The sequence below is a fragment of the Peromyscus leucopus genome, chromosome 10 (assembly GCF_004664715.2).
Source record: "Peromyscus leucopus breed LL Stock chromosome 10, UCI_PerLeu_2.1, whole genome shotgun sequence".
Classification (NCBI taxonomy): Eukaryota; Metazoa; Chordata; class Mammalia; order Rodentia; family Cricetidae; genus Peromyscus; species Peromyscus leucopus.
Genome location: NC_051071.1, coordinates 52,185,310 through 52,210,070, shown reverse-complemented (window position 1 = coordinate 52,210,070; position 24,761 = coordinate 52,185,310). Strand labels below are relative to the sequence as shown.

The following is a 24,761-nucleotide window of genomic DNA, read 5'->3' as shown; positions in this document are numbered from 1 at the left end:
TTCTGTGTAGAGTCTCACAGCATCACCCAGGCTCACCTCAAACTCTAGCCATCTTTGCCTCAGTGTACCAAGTCTGGGACTACAGACATGTATGGCTTACTGCTTTGGTGTTTTAAAAATCCATGATGCTTGGGCATGTGTGTGTCTTGTAAACACAAGATTGAAGGTGCTACCAACAGCTATGGCTACACATACTCTCTGTATTGCCATTTTTGATTTCTCCCCGGCAACCCCTGGGACTCTGCTGAAAAAGAGCCGAGCTATCTATATTCATACTGATGGGTGTTACCTCCTAATATATTTAATGGTGCCATTATTATTTTGTTTGAGATACACACTATCCTTTACTTAAAAATGGGTTATTTTCATAGGTTATCTATAAAATACACTGTCACAAAAACAGCAGTGCAAACAATTCTCTCAAAAACTCAGATAACCAATGACATATATTTAAAAAGTTAAGTTAGTTTAAAGTAACTTGAAGGCTGGAACCCGGGGCATGTGTGCTGGAATGGACCACCATACTAATTGTCTAGGACCATCTGAATCAGTCAATACCCAGGCAACATTTAACTTAGTTCTTATTTCTCAGCATATTGGAAGATAATTTTCTTAATATAACTAATAGCCTTATCAAAAAATTAAAAAAATCAGTTTTCTTACTTCTTAAAGTAAGAGCATCTGAAATCAACGGAATTAGTAAGTTCCTTGCCAGAGCTAGAGATTGTTCATGCTTGTAGGGACTGCTGTTTGATAAGAACCTTTTCCTCCTGGGAGGCAGCTAGACTGTATTTCCAGCCTGTCTTACACATAAGTGAGTTCTGAGGGAGGGGGCAGTGCACACATTAGTATCTCCTAATATATTTAATAAGAGTGGGAGAAAAAAATCACAGTATCTAATATTTATAAACCACAAATTCTCCCCAAAACAAAGTAGAGGAAGTACTTCTTTCTTAGGGCTCTGATGTTGGTGTTCCCTTTCTTATGCTTCACCTTAAATTAACAGTAGTGACTAACCAATGAGCAAGCTGGTAGACTAGAGTCATCATCCAATCATAAACACTAAGAAATATTCAACTTTAAAAGAACACTCACTGTTCAATACTATCATCACTAAGTATTGTAGTCTAACTTTGATATTGAGAGAAGCCCAATCCATTGCCTGTCAGGAACTTTCAGGGAATTTCAGTTTGGAACCTCAGACAAATCCAGTATCATGGGGACCATTCACACTTGGGCATCTCACTTGGTCTGAGGTGAGACCCAGACACTATATTTTTCAAAAGCCATGAGGTGCTCCTGATACTTCCATGGCTGAGGACCACTGGTGGACACTTGGGTTAGGAGGTGATATACTAGAAAGCTGAGTGTATGATGAACCTACAGTTCAAAACACTGGTTTGCACAATGGAATCCTTGCTTCCAATATAAACTGAATTTCCCAGAATAAAATATTTAAATGAACTAGTAGAACTTAAATGGAATATTTGTTACCTTAAAAATGAGCATATAGGCAAAATATTTTGCATTTCTGTTATTTATTTTATGTGTATCTATGTGTGTGTGTGCCGGAATGCACATACATGCACCATGTGTGTGCACAGGTTAGAAAACTGTTCCAGATCCCCCTCGAACTGGTCTTATAGGCAACTGTGAGCGGCCATCTGGGTGCTGTGAACGGAACCCAAATCCTCTGGAAGAAAAACAAGTGTTCTTAACTGCCGAGGCACCTCTCCATCCCAACACCATACACACAAGCATTAACCAGACGCCTTATGTTTCTTTTTTTTTTTTGGTTTTTCGAGACAGGGTTTCTCTGTGTAGCTTTGCACCTTTCCTGGAACTCGCTTTGGATACCAGGCTGGCCTCGAACTCACAGAGATCCGCCTGCCTCTGCCTCCTGAGTGCTGGGATTAAAGGCGTGCGCCACCACCGCCCGGCCTTATGTTTCTAAAATGACACTTCGAACTTCTTCATTGGCCACCGAGGCTTCAGCGCCGCCACCTTAAGTGAATGTCTTATTTCAGTGCGGCAGTTACAGGTTTCTGGAGACAGAAATCATGTCCACGGCTTCCAATGAGGGATGGAGAGAAACACGGGCTTCCGGTGTGTAGTCCACGGGGACGTCCAGCGATGGTCACAAGGTAGGCGTGAAGGGCAAGAAGCATGCACGGCTCCTCGACAGACTTACGGCTGCACAACTCCCCTGCAATTCTTGCTTTTATTTGGTAAAGACCCTCGGGACTTCATCATACAATTCTAACAAGCACTTTTTAAAAAACATAATTTATGAGCCGGGCGGTGGTGGCGCACACCTTTAATCCCAGTACTTGGGAAGCAGAGCCAGGCAGATGGATCTCTGTGAGTTCGAGGCCAGCTTGGTCTACAGAGTGAGATCCAGGACAGGAACCAAAGCCACACAGAGAAACCCTGTCTCGAAAAACCAAAAAACAAAAACAACAACAACAACAAAAAACCCATAAACCATAATTCACCACACAGTCATTCAACTACAGGGAATTAAACTACATGCATTCAAACTACCATATGGAGAATTTTTACAGCCAAAAGAAACCTAGTCTGTCATTTAATTCAGATCTTGCAGATGAGAGAATTTGAGGTCCAAATGGCAAGGAGTAGAGGTTTGAAGGGAGAATGAAGATCACTGACGGCAGGCACTAGAATTAAGGATTTCAGAAAAGTCCACTCCCATTTGACAACTATGTGGCTAGGGATGGGAAAGTAACAGCTTCTGAGGGAGAGAACATCCTGTCTACACCTTTATGACTGACAACGTGGACATCTCCCGACTGTCTTCTCCTCGTGCCTTAGTTTTGAGAGCTGAGTTGGAGAGTATTGGAAAGTGATGGAGAACATTTTAGGAAGGTTCTAGAGTTGTTACCCAATACAATAGCAACTGGCCATTTTGAATCCATTTCAATTAAAAAAGAAAAACCACAAAGTTTTATTTTAATAAAATAAAAAAATCAATTCTTTAGTAGCTGGGGTAGTCACACTTTAAATATCTAATATACATATCTCACATCACTGGGGACATTATCTTATTTCTCTAAGCCTTGCTCTTCTTCACCATCAATATAGGAGCAATGCACAGGAGTTTATTTTAAAGGATCTCTTGTAGGAGGATTATGAAATAAAACAATCCGTGCACAGTCCATTCAGGGTAAATACACAATCATGGTAAGTCCCTGGTGGGAGAGGTCACTATGCAGTGGGCAATGAAGACCTGTCATCTCCACCTTTTGTCCACATAACACTATCCGTTCGGTTGTCTTTTAAAAGATGATCCCCGTTATTACCAATTTTCATAACTTAATTTCATACTTCCTCTTTAAAATGGCCTTTAAAGCAGGCAACCTAACTCACAGCAGAAACATCTGGGAATAGGACATTTGTGGAGTATTTAAAATACATTTCTCTCTGTTCTGCTTGATCTTGACAACAGAGGAACTTCATCTAGCATCTCTGCTTAGTTTTGTCTACAGGATATTACTAAGATGGTAAATCACATTTCAAAGAGCTGCATGAGATTATTCAAATAATTTGTGGTAGAGCTTCACTGTAACGAACTACACATTGATGAATATTTCCTGGCTATACAGAAATGCTTAATTTTTAGGCTCTGTCACTGAACCAGGAAATGAATTTAAGTCAGAAAATGGCCACACACACACACACACACACACACACACACACACACACACACATACACACACACACACACACACACACACACAAGAACTAAAAAGATTCGGATCACCAACTGTTTACCTTGTAATTCCCAAGGTGGGGCACCATGCCATCAAGATGCCAAGGGGATGCTTAGAAAGATGCCTGAGTGAATGTTCTGGAATTTGAACTCATGCTTTATAAAATGGGAAATATCTAACTGACAACATAGCCCAGCACCTGTAATTCTCCAGATTTCACATGTGTATAACTGCATGTGTATGTACATACAATATATGCATGACAGGCCTCTCCACACCCTCTGTCTCTGGGACAGGATTTTACTATGTAACCATGGCTGGCCTGGAACTATGCAGACCACGCTGGCCTCAAACATGGAGACTGTCGACCTCTGCACCCTCTAGTAATAGGATGAAAGCTACGTGCCACCATGTCTGGTACAGAAGAATGAAGTTTGAAAAATTTAACTTACAAGAATTATACTTGACTTTGAGTAGGTGAAAAGCTGCTTTGAAACTGTGATTAGTCTGCTGGCTCTCTCTCTCTGTGTAAGTGATTGGCACCTGCATTATGACATGTGACATCTAGAGTCTAGGCCTCTGCAAAAGTGCAATTAGTGAACAGTGAATCTTTTAGCGTCTTTCACAAATACTCATAATCACAATTACAAAATAAAATGCAAATTTATTAGTGTAAGCTATCAGTCTTTAATTTTTTACGTATACTGTTCAGCATACTTAAGGAATGCCCTACGTATATTTAATAATTTACAAGGGATGTACAGATAGCATCATTCCATTTTTATTTATAAACGACAGACAAAGGCCAGGAGTGGTGGTGCATGCCTGTAATCCCAGCATTAAAGAGGTAGAAGCAGGAGGAATTGGCCAGCCTGAGCTACATGAAACCCTACCTCAAACATCTAAAGCAAAGGGAAATGGACAAATAAAAATAGAGATATGAAATAGAAATAGAAATTGAGATAGATGATTGTGACTTCACACAAGCATCATAGGCATCCCAGGCAGAACATGACTGCAGTGGGAACAGAGGGAGGAGAGGTCCACTGGGTGGTTGCTAAGGCAGCAAACGGGGGAAGTTTGTAGGGAAGTGAGGAGGAAGAGGAGGCAGCGCCGTCCACTTCCAAGATGGCTTCCTTCTTCCATCCAAGTACCAACCTGGCCTGACCCTGCTTAGCTTCTGAGATAGGAGCGTTCAGGCTGGTATGGCCGTCCACAAGAGCTCTCCCTTCTAAGGACACGGCAGTTGTAGAAAGCTATAGCGAGAGCTCAAGAATTACCTTTAAGGACTGGAACTGCAGTTCAGTGGTAGAGAGCATGCTCATCAACCGAGAGGCCCTGGGTTCAATTCCTAGCACCCCCAAAACAAAAAAGCATCTTTGTCCCTCACCTTCTCAAGAAAAACATATTTTTATTTGGGAATTATTCCCCCCTGCTATGAACACCATGGCTAGAATATCTGAGGCAAAGAGTTAAAATGATTCTAAGAATCTTAAGTAACCAGTATGAAGGGGGAGGCCCACCAGGCACAACGCTGGAGAGAATTAAAATGGCCATAATCTTTGTGAAATAACCTTGAGAAGACAAATCAAGAGCCTTAAAAACACGAGGTTGCCCCAAGTCTCTGTCCCAAGGAAATAATTATCTATGTATACAGAGACTGAGCCACAGGGAAGATTTGTTAAAGATTGTTTAGGGGGAAATACTGTAACGATCTAAATATTTGTTAAACGAAAGGTATGTCTACACACAGAAGCATGGTGACCCATGTTTTAGAAGACTGGAGATGGAGGTAAGGAGAGGGCTGAGGAAGGGAAGGGTTGGCCACTCAAGCATGAGGAGGACCTGAGTTTGAGTCTCCAGCACCCCACTAACGAAGCCTCTGTAATCACAGTCTTTACTTATTGCACTTTTTTTCTTTTGTTTTGTTTTTCAGGACAGAGTTTCTCTGTGTAGCTCTGGCTGTCCTGGATCTCGCTCTGTAGACCAGGCTGGCCTCGAACTCACAGAGACCCACCTGTCTCTGCCTCCCGAGTGCTGGGATTAAAGGCGTGCACCACCCCCGGCATACTGCACTTTTTATTATAACTTCAACTCTCTTCTCTAGTTCTACAATAATGGTTTTCAGCTGGGCGCATGGCTACACTCAGGTAGAGACTACATTCAAAGCCTCTCTTCTAACTAGTTGCGGCCACCGGACTGGGTTTTCACCAATGGAATAAGAGATACACGACCTGCGTCATGTGTTTCACACCCAGGCTTTTCTTTGGTCTTTCCCTCAGATGAGAATGGAGAGGGTTGCCGAGTAAGCTTTGGGCACACAGAAAAGATAGTCCCCTAACTGTGGAGAAAGGAATATGGGCCTCTGAATGAACCTATGAGGCAGAGGTCTATCTGCCCCTGGCCACTGGTCTGCCTGTCACCTGTGCTTCTGATAGTCTTTGACAAATCATTTTAGTCTATGACCTATTAGCATATTCATTCCTAAAGTTCCATAGCCAAGTTATTTGGTTATGGGTCGGTGTGTGCTGTGTGTGTATACAGGCACATGTGTATCATTGTCTTCATGGCTGGTTCTAAAGCCTTAAAACCTCACTGTCCAGATTCAAATTGAATACAAGTAAAATAAAATGTGATCAGTAAGGATCATGCACAGATTCTTTTCCTTTAAAATCCCGGAGCTTAAAAGGTCAATTGTAGTTGGGAATAGTGGCATATGCCTGTAATCTCCACACTTGAGAGGCTAAGGCAGGAGGACTGAGTTCAAGGCCAATGAAATAGCTCAGCAGTTAAGAGCACTTACTGCTCTGGCAGAAGACCCAGGTTCGATTCCCAGCACCCATGTGGCGGCTCATCACTGTCTGCAACAGCAGTTCCTGATGCCCTCTTCTGACTTCTGCAGGCTCTTGCATACATGTGGTGCACATATGTACACTCGGGCACACACATAAAACAATGAGCAGGTTATATTTAGGAATATATATTTATATATACACACACACACATATTTATATATATATGCAATAACAATGAAAAAAGAGGCCATGAAATTGAGAGAGAGAGAAAGGAGAGTTATATGGGAGGGTTTGAAGGGAGGATAGGGAAGGGAGACATGTTGTAATTATATTATAATCTCAAAAAAGGAATACATAAATAAACGTCTTTTTAAAAGATACTATCTTTAGGAAGGGGATGGGGAGGCAGAAGGAGTCTAGGATATCCAGAGTTGAAATAGAGTTGAAAGCCACCAGTAATTCAGTTCTAGGGGTTCTGGCGCCCTCTTCTGGCCTCTGTGGGTACCAGGCACACACACACACACACACACACACACACACACACACACACACACACACACACGGTGCACATGCATACATGCAGGCAAACACTCATTCACATAAAATTAAATTAAAAATAAATCTTTAAAAATAGCACTGCAAAAACTAAATGGGTTAACATTTTGAAGGGCTTAGAACCGCCCCTCATAGTGACGCTGAGGGAACTTTAGCTATGATTTTTTAAGAGTTTAAATTGCAATAACATTTTATATAAAACTGACTTTAAAAGTTCAAATATCCAAAATGTTAAGCTTTATAAATAAAACTTCATTTATTTACTTAACAGGTGTCAAAAATGACCTAATTTTACATTAAGTCAAGTGATGTGTAAGTCACTTATGCTATGATCACATGGTATTAGCTATGGACACCTTGCTGACTGACGCTGGTAAAAACTAGTCTGGAATTGAGATCTTAGAAGTCTATCTCACCTAAGACACGAAAATTGTATTTTTGAAGTCTGAAATTCCTCATGCTATATTAAAACAAAACCAAGTTTATATTTCAGTCCTAAAGTTGACCCCCACAGAGAAAGTACAGCTAGGCTATGGAGCCATGATGAAAGCTAAAAGGTGAGAAGTGTTGAAATGGTTTAGAGCAGTGGCAGAAAGAGGTCAGGGGCCAGTACCTGGGCAAGCTTTCTGCCAGAACACAGCTAACAAAGCACGCTCCGTGCATACTTGCATAGGAGACTTGCAGTCCCTGCCTTCAGCCATCTACATCCATGACGGGTGTCAGGATCCTGATTATGCAAAACCACTCAGCTGTCCTTCCCCTATCCTCAAAACCCACAAGCTCTGTTTACGTTCTGATATCTGTACTGATGACTGTTCAAAGAAGAAATAACTTTGTTATATATGTGTCCTCATTGTATCTTTAATATTTTCACATATCAATTTATAACATGCTCAGAAGGTTTCCTAGTTCATCACTGGCAAATATACACAAGAATAATTGCTCCACGTTATGTATAAGAATCTGACGAAGGTCACCGCAACTTCTTTCACAACAGTAGCAATGGGCCTTGATTCACTTATAGCAGAAGCACAGCCGCTTAAAACTTTGGCCATTTAAAAAGCTGAGGGCAACAAATGTCTCCCTCTGACAAAGGTCAAAGACCCAGCCAGAGGGCTGAGAGAAGGCATACAAACTGGATACATTTAGTCTAGAAGAACATGGAGATGGGAAGGGCAAAGCACATTCTAAATTCTAGACCTTTTTTTTTCCCAATAAGATTGAAATGTTAAACCATCAAGAATATGTAACTGTTCTTACATATCCCCCTGAGGTCTAAAAAACAGACATTTTCTTTTATTACATTTTACTGTATGGATAGTATTTTTTTAGGTTAGGTCTCTGAAGATGTGAACTGTCTACCTCTATCTTTCACTATCTTCTGGATTAGCATTTTATTTTTATATTCCTATAAATAAAAATATCAATATAAGATTCTCGAAGAATATACAATAGCTATCTCTGGGCCAAAAACAAAAATCTTTTCTTTCATAACTAACACCTCACCAAAATAATTCAATGTACATACAAAAAAGAGGATTAAATTTTAGTATTCATTGGTTACATAAACCACCTGTGATGTAAGGAGTGTGTGTAAATTTTCCCAATATTACATATGTCATAAATTTTATGGTCACATAATTTCCCTGGGTAGTAGATAGATGTTAATAGTCTTATAACCTAAGCTGGTAAAGAAATGACTGTTTTGTATTTTAATATTATTTAAATATTCTTAATGTATTAATTTTTCAAATGGAATGATTATTTACTTTCACACAAAAATTGATAAAAATCATAAAATTAAAAATTTTATGTTTTCTTTATGGCAACAAGTTCCCCCCCCCCAAAATATAATAGAATCATGTTTGTTCAGTTAATCTCAATATTAAAATTATTCCTGACTTCTCTTCCCTTAGGATAAAGCCAAGTCATGAAGTAATCAAAAAATTATTAAACACACTGTTTAACCTAGGTAAAGACACTTTCCTCTCTCCATTATACAGATGATTACAGATGACTGGTCTATGTTTTTATCCCCTCACAGGTCAGAATTCCATGTTCTGAAGGTTAGAGGAGGAGAAGGTGGTGGCTATTCCCAAGCATGAGACATTTGAACCGATGAGTGCGTTTGATCTCAATTCTTCAGGATGCCTACACTGACAATAACCAACTTAGAGATATAATAATCAAAACCTGCAAAGGCATTTTAAAGGGGAGAAAGCAATCAAATGCCCAACGAGAAGCTACTTGTGCCTTTAAATATTTGGAAATATTCTAGAGTGAAGATGAATCAGAAAGGTGACTTTAACTTGCTACACGGCATGTCAAACTGATTGAGAACATCCATCTCCAAGAAAAGAAGGATTCCAGGAGAAAAGGAATAAAATCATCATGAATTTTTTCTTTATTGTATTTCTTCTAACTCATTCTCCTTATCTCTTTTTTCTGTCAGTTGACCACATCTAGCACCGCCTCTCCCCCCATATTCCCTTAAACTTTCCTGAAAGATTATCTTTCCTCCCTTAAACATGATTTCAGTGAAAAGTGAGGGTAACGGGAATTAGTAGGTGTTACCCTTGAACGAGACATGTTACTTAGTATTCTCTGTCTTGGTCTGGAGGGCTGCACCAGAGACAGGACAAAGAAATAACCACAGAAAAATAGTATTCACAACTAAAATGGTGTCAAAAACTGGGAACTCCAGTGTGTGTCTCTTTGTAAAACCCTTCACTCTCAGCCATTCAAAATGACTCCACAATCTATGACAACCCAAAATATCACAGAGATTTATACTGTAGAAATGTCATGTAGTTTTACTGTAATACAGAAGGCAGATGAATAGCGCCAGGCAACGATGTCTAAAACTGCTCCTATAGATTATTTTCAAAGCACAGCCAGACCTATACATGAAACGCAAGGTGTTTCAAAATGAAAGCTATGTGTTGTCTTTAAATTTCACAGAATTAATGCTGAGACATTTTCCAAATCCTAGCAAACGCACATGTCCATACCAAGATGCTATTCATGTAACAGTACCCAGGAAGCAGGTGTACGTACAATCTCAGAGCTTAGCCAGTGAATATTCAATTATTCTCAAATAACACGGAGAAGATACCCCACACCCCACCTCTGACGGTAAGAAAACAATCAACCTGCTCGAGCTGGAATCCGATTCATTTTCCTCTTCGCTAGTGCCATCATCCACTTCTGGTCTATCCAGCCAATGTGCACCGCCACAGTCTTCTGCGGTAAACTCAAACGCAGGGACTTCAGAGGTGGATGCCATTGGCCAAGAAGGTGAATTCTGAAAATCCAGTTGGCTGGACCTTCGGTAACCAATTGAAGCCAAAGGCAATTGTAGGTTACATGGATCTAAAAACTTTCTTCCACCGTTTGCTCCGGTCTGTCCTCGGTTCCAAAATTCTCCCTGCTGGCTGTCAACTGAAGAATTAGATGATGCTTGATGGCCAAACCACCTCCATCTGATTTTCAAAATCTGTTTCACATCAAACTCTTTACGAGAACCAGACATCCTCAGAGAAACCAAGTGATCGTCTAGGCAACGGGCAAAAAGCACGGCACACGGATTTGTGCATCCAACCAAGACAAGAGAAGTATATTTCCCGCTGTACACAACAAACAGCTTCAAAGGAAAATAAATCGTCCATATATATATCTACATTTACTTTCATCCCAATATATCAGACTATAAAGAACAAAGGATAATGAATAAAGATGAACCGCGGTGGAACATTCCGGTTCAATCAGAGCAAACTCCGATCCACCTATCCTGAAGCAGCCACAGCACTTTCCCAGATCCCTTTTCCCATACAGACCCTCCGCTCTCACAAACACTGACAGCATTCATTAAAGTCCTTTCAAATGCAGAACACCACCCCCTTTTTTCTAAACCACAAATGACAGAGACTGAGAGCACTATCCCGCTGCAGACTAGCAGCCTCTACTGCTCCCTGTGTTAACTCTTTTATTGCTGAAACAAGAAACGCATCCCAGTGTTTTCCTTTGTAGTAAAAACCACTTTCCCACCAGCAGTTCCTGCTTTTAAACCACATTCCTAGGTGAGACATCACACAACGAGTTCTTTAAAAAGCATTTTAAGTGAGCGGAGTTTGAGGATTCTTGAGCTGTGTTGGTTGGGGATGAGGAGGAAAGAGTCTAAGGTGGGGCTCTGGACCACCACTTTCCTCCTCTGTCTTCTCTTCAGAAGAAAGGTATGGTGCCATCCTGGGTAGGCGTTCATTTGAACAAAGAACAATGGGAAAAACTAGAAGAAAAAGTTTGAAAACTACAAAGGACTAAAATATGTCAGTTCTTACTCTTTAAGAGAAATACCCTGACACCAACACCGCTCTCTAATTAAAACAAGGCTGCTTCCATTCAGTTAGACACTGAGGTCTCCTGTTTAGAAAAGGCAAAGTGAGGCTGAAGAAGGCAGCCAAGGAGAAGACGTCCTTGGCTGCAGGAGTGCCCTGGACAGCGCGCTCTGTGCTGAACAAGACAAAGCAGTGGTGTGGACATGGTCACCAGAGATTGATAGGGAAAAAAATCAAAATTTAAAATACTAAATAGTTGCTTTGAGTATTCTACTAGGCATGGAGAGAAGCAGAAATACACACACACCTAACCTCCAAAATGAGTAAATATAGTTACCAAAGCAAATAAAAAATATCTGGTTGGTTTAAATGTAAAACATTACAATGCTGTAATATTAAAAATTGGCAATCTGTAAATGCATAACAGGATTTAAATTTTCAGGGGGCTCAGCACTGATTCTGTATCAAATAATTTAACACAAAGCTGTATCGACCAAAAGACAAAAGTCTGCTTTGGAGGCATAAAAAATACTGTGAGGCCTGTACCCTAACCTCACGTAGCCCCTAAAAATCAAAACTGCTCAGAAAAACAGAATAAGGAGCATGAAAAGCCACGTACAGTTCTGTCCTGAGCACTGTGGCGGACCCTTCCTCCCATTAGCTTCTGAGCAGAAATGTCTCCTGATTGACAGAAACGGACACTCATAAAGGCAGGAAGTGAGCGTGCTGGTAAGGAAGGGCCCAGGCAGCCACACCTAGTCAGTTCTAAGAACTGGAAAGAAAGTTAGATGAATCAATGAGACAAAACGTCCTGAGCTCAAAGTGCTATCGAGGTATCAAGTAGACCGCCGAGGAGAGCATCGCTTTCGAAAGTCAGCTTGGTGGTGGCAGGCGGTAAGTGTCAGGTGTGAAACGACGCCCTTCTCTGCCCTCACCTGAGCGGGTCAACCTCCTGCCAAGCCTCCACAATCTCCACTCTACCCAAACTCACTACCAGCTACAGCATGGGCACGCTATTCCCTCCGTCAGTCTCTACCGCTGTTTGGGTTCCAATTTCCCAGGCTTTAAAATCCTACTCCTCTCTCGAGGTTCTACATCTTGGGCATTGCCACCCTTACAAACAATTCCTCCATCACTCTGGGCTTTGCGGTTCCTAATGGTGGTAGCAATCTCCTCCCCAACCAAAGTTTCTGCACCCTGGAGAAGTAGCTTTCAGTGACTGGGAGGACCAGAGTGCTATCGTCTTGAGAGGGCAGGTGCCAAAGATGACAACATCTTGCAAAGCATACTATATACAGATGCAATGGAAAATAATGACGTAATGGTGCACAATAACCTTTCCATCACCCTCTTCATTTAAAAAGAACGGGTCAACTTCTTCTAGGTGCAAAGTATGCAAAAAAAAAAAAAAAATTCCCTGACAGCTTAGAGCTTTTAAAGATCATGAAATATCACAAAAAGAATAACTTATGTGCCATGTGTGGTTGAGTGTGTTTGTGCATGTGTGCAGGCCAGAGCCAGGCATCAGGTGTCTGTCTCTATCATGTTCTGCACTACTGCCTAAAGACAGGGCTCCCACTGACCCAGAAGCAGGCCGCTTTGGCTAGCTGGCTGGCCGGTGAGCTCTTGGGATCTATGCCTCTCCTCCAGTGCCAAGGTTACAGGTATGAACAGCCACACTCAGCTTTTAACACGGGTGCTGGGGATTCCAACTAAGTCCGCATGCTTACAGAGCAAGTGTTCTTACTACTGAGCCATCTCTCCAGTCCCACAAAATACAATTTAATACATAATGACTTTACATAAGTGAAATTTTAAATTGGATTGAATCAATGTGAGAACATTTGCCAGTGCTCTGAATTCCAGGAAATGCTATTTTTAAGAGTTAGAAGTGCTTTGATTGTTATCTTGTTTGGTGAGTCATTGAAACCTGAAGTCAACAGACAGTGGCTTCCATTAAGGACCCCGGAGATGTGCGACATTTCTCAACAGGAATTCTCCATCTCAGAAGAAATTCAGACTGAAGGAGCCACGGAGGCTAAACTGTGGGGCCACACTCCTACTCCTTAAAGGGCCCAAAGGGCCTTACATCAAAAAATTGGGCTATACATTGAATGGATACCTACTTAAACGAGCAGCTGCTCTGAGTCAGCTGTCAGCCAGTGAGACAGGCCCCATTCATAGGTCTAAAGGGACACCAGGATTTGGGTTGCAGAAGGACAAGTAGCACTTAACTGATGCCATCATGACCAGGATTTAATCCCTCCTCCACTGTCTCACTCATAATAACACACACACACACACACACACACACACACACACACACACACACACACACACATTCTCTCTTTCTCTCTCATAGGAGTTTTGATTATTGCTAGAAAGAGAGATCACATTGAAAGTACAATCTGAACATTTTTCTCTTTTTTTTTTTTGAACATTTTAAAAAGTTATGTGTGGGTATATGTGTTTGGATGTGGGTATGTATACATGTGCACAGATGCCCTTGGAGGCCAGAAGTATAGGATTCCCTGGAGCTGGAGTTACTACCCTACCTGGGTCTGGGAACTGAACTCAGTCCTCTGGCAGACAGCAGCAAGCGCTCTTAACCAAATCGCTAGCCCTGCATGTTGCTTTTCTTATATAATTTCATATTCACATGGAGATATTAAGTAACAACCTAGCAGTTTCATGACATTGCATGCTTGTAAAACCATTCATTACTGTCTCTTTGAGGTAGGCATGGTGGCTCATCCTGCAAACATCAGAACTAAGGAGGCTGAAGCAGGAACATTGCCATGAATTTGAGGCCAGCTTGGGCTCCATCTCAAGTTCCTAGCCAGCCTTATCTATAGTATCAGACCCTGTCTCAAATAAAACCCAAACAAACCAAACCAAAAAAAAAAATCTCCTTGAAAATCATAGGCGTTAGGTTGATTGCGAGTTTTTGTTTGCTGTTAAGGCAACACCACGTGTCCTCTGAGGCCTTTATGTCTACGCAACCTATTCCCGGGAGAACTGCTGCGTCGGAGGACTGACTACTCATTTCAAATGTGAGTAGCTTAACTTTCCTCAAATTCACATTTCAGACAGAAAGAACTGCGCGCCTCTCATCTCCTTTCATAGGCCTGACATTGGCAATGAGTGTCGCAATTCTTTTAACTCTAGATGACTACTGGCCTTGAGCACAATTTTAAAGGTCCACTGGCCATTTCTGAACTAGCTAAATCTATTTTTTCCAGAGGCCATTTGTCATTATTTACCATCAAGTAGAGATTTGTTATATAGTATACATTTTCAGACTGTATTGCTCTTGTCTTGGAATTTTTTTCTAGTTATTTCCAGATGGACAGCAACTAGCTTTTGTACCTTCAAAAGCATGTTAGAATAACAGGAGTTTAAATCACAAGTGGAAAGCACAATGTATTTTCATGACATGAACCATGTAATTTTCACTAAGATTCAGGGATAATGACCAGCACTTAAATCATCTTTACGCTCCTTCCCAAAGGTAACCACAACGCTTAGTACAGTTTCCTTTTCTCAAATGTATTCTTCTGTTCATGATTGTCCTAAAATGTAATTCATAGACTGGGACTGGAAGTGTAGCACATATGAAGTTCGATTTCCCCCACCACCACCAAAACCAATCTGTTGTTTGCACCATTTGATGAAAAGTTTTTATGACTATATGATATTATAAACATACATACACATATATATGACCACTGAAATCCCTTCAATTGCTGACAAGACCCTTGAGTTGTTTCTAGTTTTAAACTTTTACCAGTACTGCTGCTATGAACATTCTTGTATATGTGGTCTGGCACACACACACACACACACACACACACACACACACACACACACATGCATTACAGTTACGTGTGTGTGTGTGTGTGTGTGTGTGTGTGTGTGTCTACTACATTATGAGGTATATATGTGCCACCAATTTACACTCTTAAAAGAAGAGCATAAAAACTCCCACTATTCTAGTTAGGGTTCTTATTGCTGTGAAAAGACCATGACCTTGGCAACTCTTAAAAAGAAAACATTTAGTTGGGGTGGCTTGTTTACAGTTTCAGAGGTGCAGTCTATTATCATCACAGCAGGGAGCATGGCAGCATGCAGGCAGATGTGGTGCTGGCTACATCTTGGCTTGCAAGCAACAGGAAGTCAACTGAGACACTGGGTGGTATAGGAAACCTCAAAGCCTGCTCCCACAGTGACACACTTCCTCCAACAAGGCCACACCTCCTAACAGTGCCGCTCCCTATGAGATTATGGGGGCCGTTTACACTCAAACTGCCACATCTATGTAGCCAACACTCATAATATCAGTCTTTTTTTTTTTTTTAAAGATTATTTTATTTTGAACTATATGAATATGGATGTGTGTGCAGTGCCTGCAGAGGCCAGAAGAGGGTGTTGAATCCCTGGAGCAGGAGTCGGGTACTGAGACTTGAGCTCAGGTCCTCTGAAAGAGCAGTGTGCACCATTCACCCCGAGCCACCCTCCAGCTCTCCAGACTCCAGCCTTTTTACTGTTGGCCAGTTGGTTGGGTATGTAGAGTTCTTGTGACATTTGATTATGAGTGACAGTGAGTAGTTTTTCATTTTAATTCATTTTTCAGATATCCAAACGGATTCTTAAGGTCTCTCGCTCTTTATTCTTACCATCTTACCTCTTTTCTTTGTGGAAGCTGTTAAATTCCCCATATTCCCTTTATGGTAGGCTGGGCACTAATGGGGCTATGCCATGAAACTCAGCAATCCTTCTCTTCATCCTCCCTCCCTTCCTTCCTTCCTTCCTTCCTTCCTTCCTTCCTTCTCTCCATCCTTCCTTCCTTTCTCTGTCTCTCTTTCTTTCTTTCTGAGGCATGGTCTCACTATGTAAGCCTTGCTGGCCTGGAACTCAGTATGTTGACCAGGCCAGCCTCGAACTCACAGAGATCCACCTCCCTCTGGGCACTGGGATTGAAGGTGTGCACCACCACACCCTGATGGCTAGCATTTCTTTGAATAAATTTTCATCTCCTTCCCACCAGCTTTCACTCCACAACATAACACTGTTGCAGCCAAACACCCAGCTCTGACGAGAAGTACTCACCAGGCTGCAGGAAGTGCTCAGTAGTAGAGCACTTGCTTAGCATGTAGAAGGCAATGGGGTCCATCAGAAGTACCTGCCCCAATACACTGTATCGTTAAATGACTAGAAGAGGCTTCACTAATTAATCTGTGTATGTAATTTTGATCCCTTAGAATCCTCTACCCTCACTCACCACTACCTGGCATTGCTGTTTATTTGCTTATTGTCTATAACCTCACTACAAGGTAAGTCCCAGTAGAACTTGTCGTCTGGATTCATCACTGAGGTCCTAGCACTTGGCAAAGACTCATGCCAATAAACAGATCTATCCCAGCACTCTGGAGGCAGAGCCAGGCGGATCTATGTGAGTTTGAGGCCAGCCTGGGCTACCAAGTGAGTTCCAGGACAGGCGCAAAGTTACACAGAGAAACCCTGTCTCGAAAAACCAAAAAAGAAAAAAAAAAAACAAAAACAAAAACAAAAAAAACCCCAAATACCCCAGATCTATAGTGAATGCACCCAGCAATCACAGCAACAACAAAAGAATGCATCTATAGTGCATATTTCAACTCTAAAATAAATTAATAACATCATATTTAAAAAATATGAGAGGACCATTTACCTTTGGTGACAAGATCTTTGTTGTTGTTTGTTTGTTTGTTTGTTTGTTTTTCAGGGTTTTGTTTTACAGGGTTTCTCCGTGTAGTTTTGGTGCCTGTCCTGGATCTTGCTCTGTAGACCAGGCTGGCTTCGAACTCACAGAGATCCGCCTCACTTCTTCTGCCTCCCGAGAGATGGGATTAAAGGCATGCGCCAACACCACCCGGCCTAGTGACAAAATCTTTTAAATACTGTTTCAACTAGAGAGGAAAATCACAGCTCGGCATTCTAAAAATGTCTTTCCTGATTGCATTCTTTCATCAAACTGATCACACTTCATACCTCGTTCCTTTTGTCTCAATTGCCTTGCTTTAGTTCAAGGTAAACTTCAGATACAGAAGTTGGCACGTTGTTTAAAACAGATAATGTGTCTATTATGAATACATTTGTCAAAAAGTAATTAAGAACCTGCCTGAAACATCTGCTTCAAAGCTGCTCAAATGCTGGACTGTGAACAGATGTCACTGTTCAGTATTACAATAAAAACAAGAACACGTTACTAAGAGTGCAGGGATCGCACTCCCAAGGTGTGGCTTTTAAACTCTGCCTTTGGAGCCTAATGCCCAGGCCTTAGAGGTGTAATACATTTTGTATGTTCTTTTCCATTCTTCGTTGTCTTGTTTTTAGCTCTGATTTCGCTCAACCATTTAAAATCGCTGGTACTTGATCATTGGCTTACACAGTAAATCATTATTATAAAAATCTCGCTCTGCTTAAGTGGTTTTAATAGAATAGTATCTATGAATAATCAGTTTTAATGGGTCTATCTTAGAGATTTAAGTGTGTAACACATGAGGAAAACCTTCAGGAGCTGACGCGGTGTGGTTAAGATTCCTTTCTGCTCTTTCAGAAGAACCAAATTCAGTTCCCAGCACCCATCTCGGGCAGCTCACAACCACCTGTAACTGTAACTCCAACTCCAGGGGATCCAGCGCCCTCTTCTGGCCACAATTGGCACCTGCACACGTGGCATTCACTTAACACAGACACACATGCACATATAATAACAAAAAATAAATCTTTGAAAGAGAACCAATTTTTAATGTGTATGTATGTTTTGTTTTTGGTTTTTCGAGACAGGGTTTCTCTGTGTAGTCCTGGCTGTCCTGGAACTCATTCTGTAGGCCATGCTGGCCTCGAACTCAGAGATTCACCTGCCTCTGCCTCTTGAGTCCTGGCATTAAAGAGGTACGCCACCACACCCAGCTAAGGAGGAGGATCTGAAGATGGTGATTTAGAGACAGGCTTCAAGATGAATTAGATATTGGTGAAAATGGCCTCCCGAGGGAAGGTGCTGTGAGCAGAGAAAACAGATGATGAAGGGGTGAGAAACAGTTTAAACTTGGTTGCAAGCAATGAGATCGGAAAGGGAGACGCACGTTAAAAATACAGTGTTATTGAGTCTGACTAGGATGTTTGTGGCTAACCAAGAGGGAGCCAAAGGTGGCAGTGTGATCAGGCCTGTGTGATTGGGAATGAGGACAACAAAGACAAGGAAATGAGAGACAGGTTTGGAAGGACACAGTGTTGCTCCAAACGTGTTTAGTTTTAATAATAAACGCAGCAACTGCATTATTCAGGGTTCTCTAAAGGCACAGAACCGATAGGATGAACATATCTAGTAACCGGGGATTTAGCAGAGCGGCTTGCAGGGTGTGATCTGGAACGGCCAAGTACTTGGAAGTTGTTCAGTCTACAAGGTTGGATGTCTCAGCAGTCTCGACCCAGCGCCAGAGTCCTGGGGAGCTGCTGGTCTTCGGTCTACGCTGGAATCCAGAAGTAGGTTCTAACACCAGTGAAGGAATGCCAGAGCAAAGGGACAGATGGACTGGCCAGGGAAAGCGAGGGTAAGCATTGGCAAAGCAAACTTTCTCTCCTCCATGTCCTTTCAGCTAGGCTGCCTCCTGAAAGGGGCGGCCCAGATTTAGGGCTGGTCTTCCTGCTTCAGATAATCTGATCAAGAAAATCCTCACAGGCGTGTCCAGCAGCTTAGGTTTTAGTTGATTCCAGATACAGGCAAGTTGACAACCAAGATTAGCCATCACAAGCCCACCATTTGCCAACCTGACATACAATCATATCTTACGCCATGATTAATTTCCAGATGGAAACAATAACCAGGTCATAATTCTGCCTAACACGATACAACTACCCCAAGTACAACAGCAAGCGCATTATGTGCTTTAGAATAGGTAGCAAAGTCCCTTGAGGAATGTTTAGCCTTTCAGTGTCTCAAAACATAAATGTGGCAGCAAGGTGTAGTGATACACACCTTTAATCTCAGCACTCAGGAGGCAGAAACAGGCGGATCTCTGGGAGTCTGTGGCCAATCTGGTCTACACAGAGAGCTCTAGGACAGCCAGGGCTATACAGAAAGACCCTGTCTCAAACCAAACCAAACCAAACCAAACCAAACCAAACCAAACCAAACCAAACCAAACCAAACCAAACCAAACCAAACCAAATTAAAAAAAACCTCTTAAATACGATAATATAGATTATAACACTTAACCACTGATATCTCGATTGATGTTACATTATGAGATTAAAAAAATAGAGGAAAGCAAAACAAATACTGGATACACACACACACACACACACACACACACACACACACACACACACCACCCCACCCCCATACCTACACACCTGTTTTTAACAAAAATAGGACCGATATGTTCCTGTCAATTACAGTCCTCATTTCTGAAACTGGTCACATGACCTTAGCTAATATTTACAACTACCTTCCTCTGTACCTCCACCCTCACTCAGCAAGCACCTCAGCAGGTCTTGGTCCCTTCTCTAGAGCAGTGACCCACACCTTCATCCCTGAAGGGTCTGTGCCCTCTGCCATCCTGCCTGATTAGATTGTTGCAGTTTCCATTGACTTTAATCACAGGACGTGGTAGCACCAAGAGACACCCTACAGGATCTCCTGCATTCCAGACATAATCTTCCTCACCTCCTTTGTGGAGAAGCAATCCAATTTCCCCATGGTAATCTGGATCTATCACCTCTCCCAACACTGTTCCTCCTTTCTTAGCCTGTTGGCATAAGGGCACCAGAAGCCCAAAGTAACCGGGGGAAGTCTGAGCTTCCAGTTCAATGGAATGTTTGTTTTACCTCCAGGCATGAATGCTCCCCTATCTGGAACCAAAGCTTCTAGGCCAGCAGAACTTAGGGTCACAAGAACAGGGAGGGGAAATTCCCTTGTGGTCACTAGGAATGATAGTGAGTGGAACCATCCTCATTTCCACACCTTGGTTCCTGGACCTGTAAATTCTGGCCATGTAAATACCATACACTGGACACTGATTCAAAACACATACTACCTTCTGGAGAACCCTGCCCCAGGCCTCCAGGCTGCTGCCACCTAACTGCCCCTGTAAATGTGTCTTTAAAAGGTCCTTCTGCCATGCTACCAAGGCAGCTGCTTTCTGGTAGGGAACAAGTTAAGACCAGTGGATTCCATGAGCATGGGCCCATTTGGAAAGAATTATCCACATACTTCTTCCCCAAATGTCTTTCTTACCCATTTCACAATTATGCTCTTTCCAAGTCATTGGCCATCCAACCAATCCATGGCTACAGCTCCAAGAATAAATAAACAACCACACACCTGATCATTTCCTCCTCCTCCTCCTCCTCCTCCTCCTCTTCCTCTTCCTTTTTCAAGACAGGTTTTCTCTGTGTAACAGCTCTGGTCATCCTGGAACTCACTTTGTAGACCAGGCTGGCCTTGAACTCACAAAGATTCACCTGCATCTGCCTCCCGAATACTGGGATTAAAGGTGTGCGCCACCATCACCTGCCTCTATTTCTCTTTCTTAGCAAAATGTATGACTATGTACATTTGCCTGAAGTTTTGCCCACCTTGAAGATTTCCCTTCACCAGTGTCTTGCAGGATTGTTCCAGAAAGGGGTTGTAATGCTGTAGCTGTCTACTTCTGTGTGTTACCTGCAAACTGTGCAGAACCATCCAGGCCCTAGTCTCCTCCTCCTCAGTTAATTAATCATAGGGCATACTCCATGAGGCTGTAGGTGCATGCTTGAGAGCAGAAGGCACTGGAACAGGAGTAGAATAGGCATCTGGGCAACTTCTTCATGTAGCTTGCTGGAATGCCCAGAACTTGCCTTGGTTCGTACATCATGTACATCACTTCTATGTGATAATGGATTGCTGCTGTGCACACCCTACTTTATGGCTTAGTGGATTAAATAATACCTAGCTCATGGTGGGCAGCTCAGGTCACATTGTCGAATGCTGGTCCCACTGAGGCCCAATAGCAGGCTAAGAGCTGTCTCTCAAAGGGAAAATAATTGTCTGCAAATAGGGGAAAAGTCTTGCTCCAAAATCCCAAGGGTCTCTGCTATGATTTGCCTATAGGGGCCTGCCAGAGACTCTGAAGAGCATCTCTATCTGCCTCTGACATGTCAGGTACCAGTAGGTCTCCTGGAGCACATGGTCCAAGTGGTAGAGTAGCCCGCACAGCAGCCTGGACCTGTTGAAGAACCTTCTCTTGTTCCAGGCCCTACACAAAGATAGCAGCTTTCGGAGTCACTTGTGAAGGGGCGGAGTAACACATGCAATGGAGGAATGTGCTGCCTCCAGAATCCAAATAAGGCCCACCAAACATTACGCTTCTTTCTAGGTGGTGGGAGGGCCCAAGTGTAATGGCTTACCTTTTCCCCTTAGAAGGAACCTCTGCATAGCTCACGCCACTGGCCTTCTAGAAATTTGACAGAGGTAGAAGCCCCTTGAATTCTGGTTGGATTTCTTTCCCATCCTTGAATGCACATATGCTCTGCCAACAAGTCAAAGTGGTTGCTACCTCCTGCTTGCTCACTTGGGTCAATCAGCATAAATGTCATCAATACAGTGGGCCAGCATGCCACTTTGTGGAAGAGACAGACAAGATCTCTTGGAACTAAGCCAGGACACAGAGATGGAGAGTTAACATACCCTTGAGGCACAATGGTAAAGGTGCACTTCTGGCCTTGCCAGATGAAAGCAAAATTGCTTCTGGTGATCCTTATGGACAAGTACTGAGAAGAAAAAAAAAAAAAGCATTTGCTAGATCAATATTAGCTACACACCAGGGAGTGGAATGTGGTGATTTGGATGAGAAGTGTCCCCCACAATCTCAGGCATTTGAACATTTGGTCCCTGGATTGTGGTACTATCTGGGGATGTGACTGTGGTGCAGTCTTGCTGGAGGAAGTACATCACCAGACAAGCTTTTAACAGGCTGCATCATTTCAGTCCACTTCCTCTGCTTCTTGCCTGTGGTTCAAGATGTGAGAGCTCAGCTTTCTTTCTTTCTTTTATTATTATTATTATTATTATTATTATTATTATTATTATTATTATTATTGGTTTTGTCAAGGCAGGGTTTCTCCACGTAGTTTTGGTGTCTGTCCTGGAACTCACTCTGTAGACCAGACCGGCCTCGAACTCACAGAGATCCGCCTGGCTCTGCCTCCCGAGTGCTGGGATTAAAGGTGTGCGCCACCACCGCCCGGCTAGAGAGCTCAGCTTCCTATCCCTGCCGCCATGCCTGCCACTTGGCTCCACCCCTCCATGCCATGATGAATTCCTATCCCTCTGGAACCATAAGCCCACAGACTGCTTTTTTACGTAAGTTGTTTCTGACTATCGCTTTCAAGGCATCTATAAGTCAGGAACTGATGTTTAACTCAGGAGTTGCAATACACGGGCTGGAAAAACAGCTCAGGGGTTCAGAGCGCTCAGGGCTCTTCTAGAGGACCTGGGTTTGATTCACAGTGGCTCACAACCATCTGTCTGTAACTCCAATCCCAGGGATCCAAGGCCCTCTTCTAGCCTCTGTGGGCACCAGGCATGCACATGGTACACAGACATACACGCCGGCAAAATGCTCATACCCATGAAAAATGAAAATAAATACTTCTCAAAAAATTGCAACACAGTACAATAAAGACATACAAGGCACTCACAGGCTAAGCTAAGATAGGCAGGCTGAGAGAGCTGCAGAGGCCAGTGGTAGATTTCCAGTCAACCCGGAGCTATTAGCAGAGTACAAGCCCTCTCAGCAGATGACGCTAATGCATAAATGACAAAGCCAGTCATCATAAGACTACACTTATGTGCCTCCAATGACATCACTTTAATTTGAATATGTAAATGCACACTCATTCACCTCCTTAGGTACAGAGCTAATGCCCTGGATTCAATATGCATCTCCTACTGAGTGTGGGTCTTCTTACTGCAGAAGCCATGTATGATTCATTATGGATGATTTTTACTTATGGTTTCTATAATGGAGAGAGAACTCAAAAGCATTTCTGAAAGAGTATGAATACAGAATAACCTGATCATTATTTAAAAAAAAAAAAAATCTCATGTTAGACTATAAATTAAACTCATTGCTTCCTTAAAGAGAGAGTCTTAGGAAAGGCCAGATGACCCGAACAGAGCACTCAGTGATGTGGCTCATCCGTATTCTTGTCTGAGATCCTTAATGGCCCCATGACCTTTGACAGGGACAACTTAGGGCTTTGATGACTTTTTCTCGCCATCATTTATAATTATCCAGCCTTCATTAAACTTGACAGCAAACTTTAAATAGCTCATTTACACTGAAACATCTCCAAACACTCAACTTAATTTTTATGGAACTCTCTTTCCAGTCATTAGTTTAGATATTTACTGATTTTTACCATTACTCTAACTTTTGTAGCTGCTAAAAACAAGCTTGTGAATGAGCACAATCAACTGTCAGTACCAACTGAACAGTTAAGGAGGGAAATATGTGTGTACCTGCTCGGGAGGAGCCACTGAGCTGTGGGCGAATCCCTGGGCCTGTGGGGTCAATGCATACATTTCCCAGAGGGTATTGGGTTGAAGCGAAGAGTCAGTTCCGAAGGAGCTGGTTGAGAGTTCTGTTGTTATTTTCTGACACTATCACTTAATGGTAGACTAAGATATATGGTAGACAGAGCCTGGGTCAATAGCTAAACCGTTCAATTTGGGCAACCCACCCCCTTGTTCCTTAGTGTTCTCTTTGACTAAACAGGACTCTGGGTTTGGGACGGCAACTGTTTCCTAAGTGCCTCAATGTATATAATACACGTGAAATACTTTATAGTGACGAGTGGATGAGTGTGGTGGGTAAGACATTCACTCGTCATAAAACCTAGAAAACAAGCACCCTGTCCCCACCTTATAGACAAAGACACTGAAGGGGGGCTGACTGGATGCTTAATGAACACAGCTGGTGAGTACAGGGCACCATGCTGCCACCTGCTTTCAAAATAATGTCATCTGCTGCGCATGACTCCTTTATGGGCAGGTCGTTATGAACCCTACTACAGCAATGAGGAAGCAGATTCAGAGCGTCGCTGACCTGTACGAGCTTCATGTGCAGCAGAGAACAGCAAACTGAACTGAAACTGTTTGCCAGTGTGATCGGATTAAACTACTGGCAAACAGAGCACTGAATGCATGCCTGAAGAATGTGATCACTTCTTAGACAAAAGTACCCTATGAAATTCATCACAGTTGTAATTAAACAGGAAAATGGCACCAGTGGCCAAATACAAGTGCTCAATTTCTGCCT

The 24,761-nt window shown here is 42.4% G+C and overlaps 1 protein-coding gene across 5 annotated transcripts in view; it reads right to left on the bottom strand.

Annotated features, from left to right (window-relative positions):
- Klhl5 (kelch like family member 5) overlaps positions 1-24,761 on the bottom strand; it is a 69,540-nt gene that overhangs the window by 33,668 nt on the left and 11,111 nt on the right. Inside the window, exon 1 of one of the 5 annotated variants that reach the window (XM_037209045.1) lies at positions 17,126-17,147. The exons of 1 other annotated variant lie outside the window; for it this stretch is intronic. Coding sequence is in view for 3 of the 4 variants with exons in the window: in XM_028882228.2 (XP_028738061.1) it covers positions 10,234-10,613 (380 nt within the window). In the remaining variant the exon portion in view is untranslated. Of the gene's footprint in view, positions 1-10,233; positions 11,659-17,125; positions 17,148-24,761 lie in introns of those variants that run through there. 3 more of the 5 variants (XM_028882228.2, XM_037209043.1, XM_028882225.2) reach the window with 3 other exon arrangements.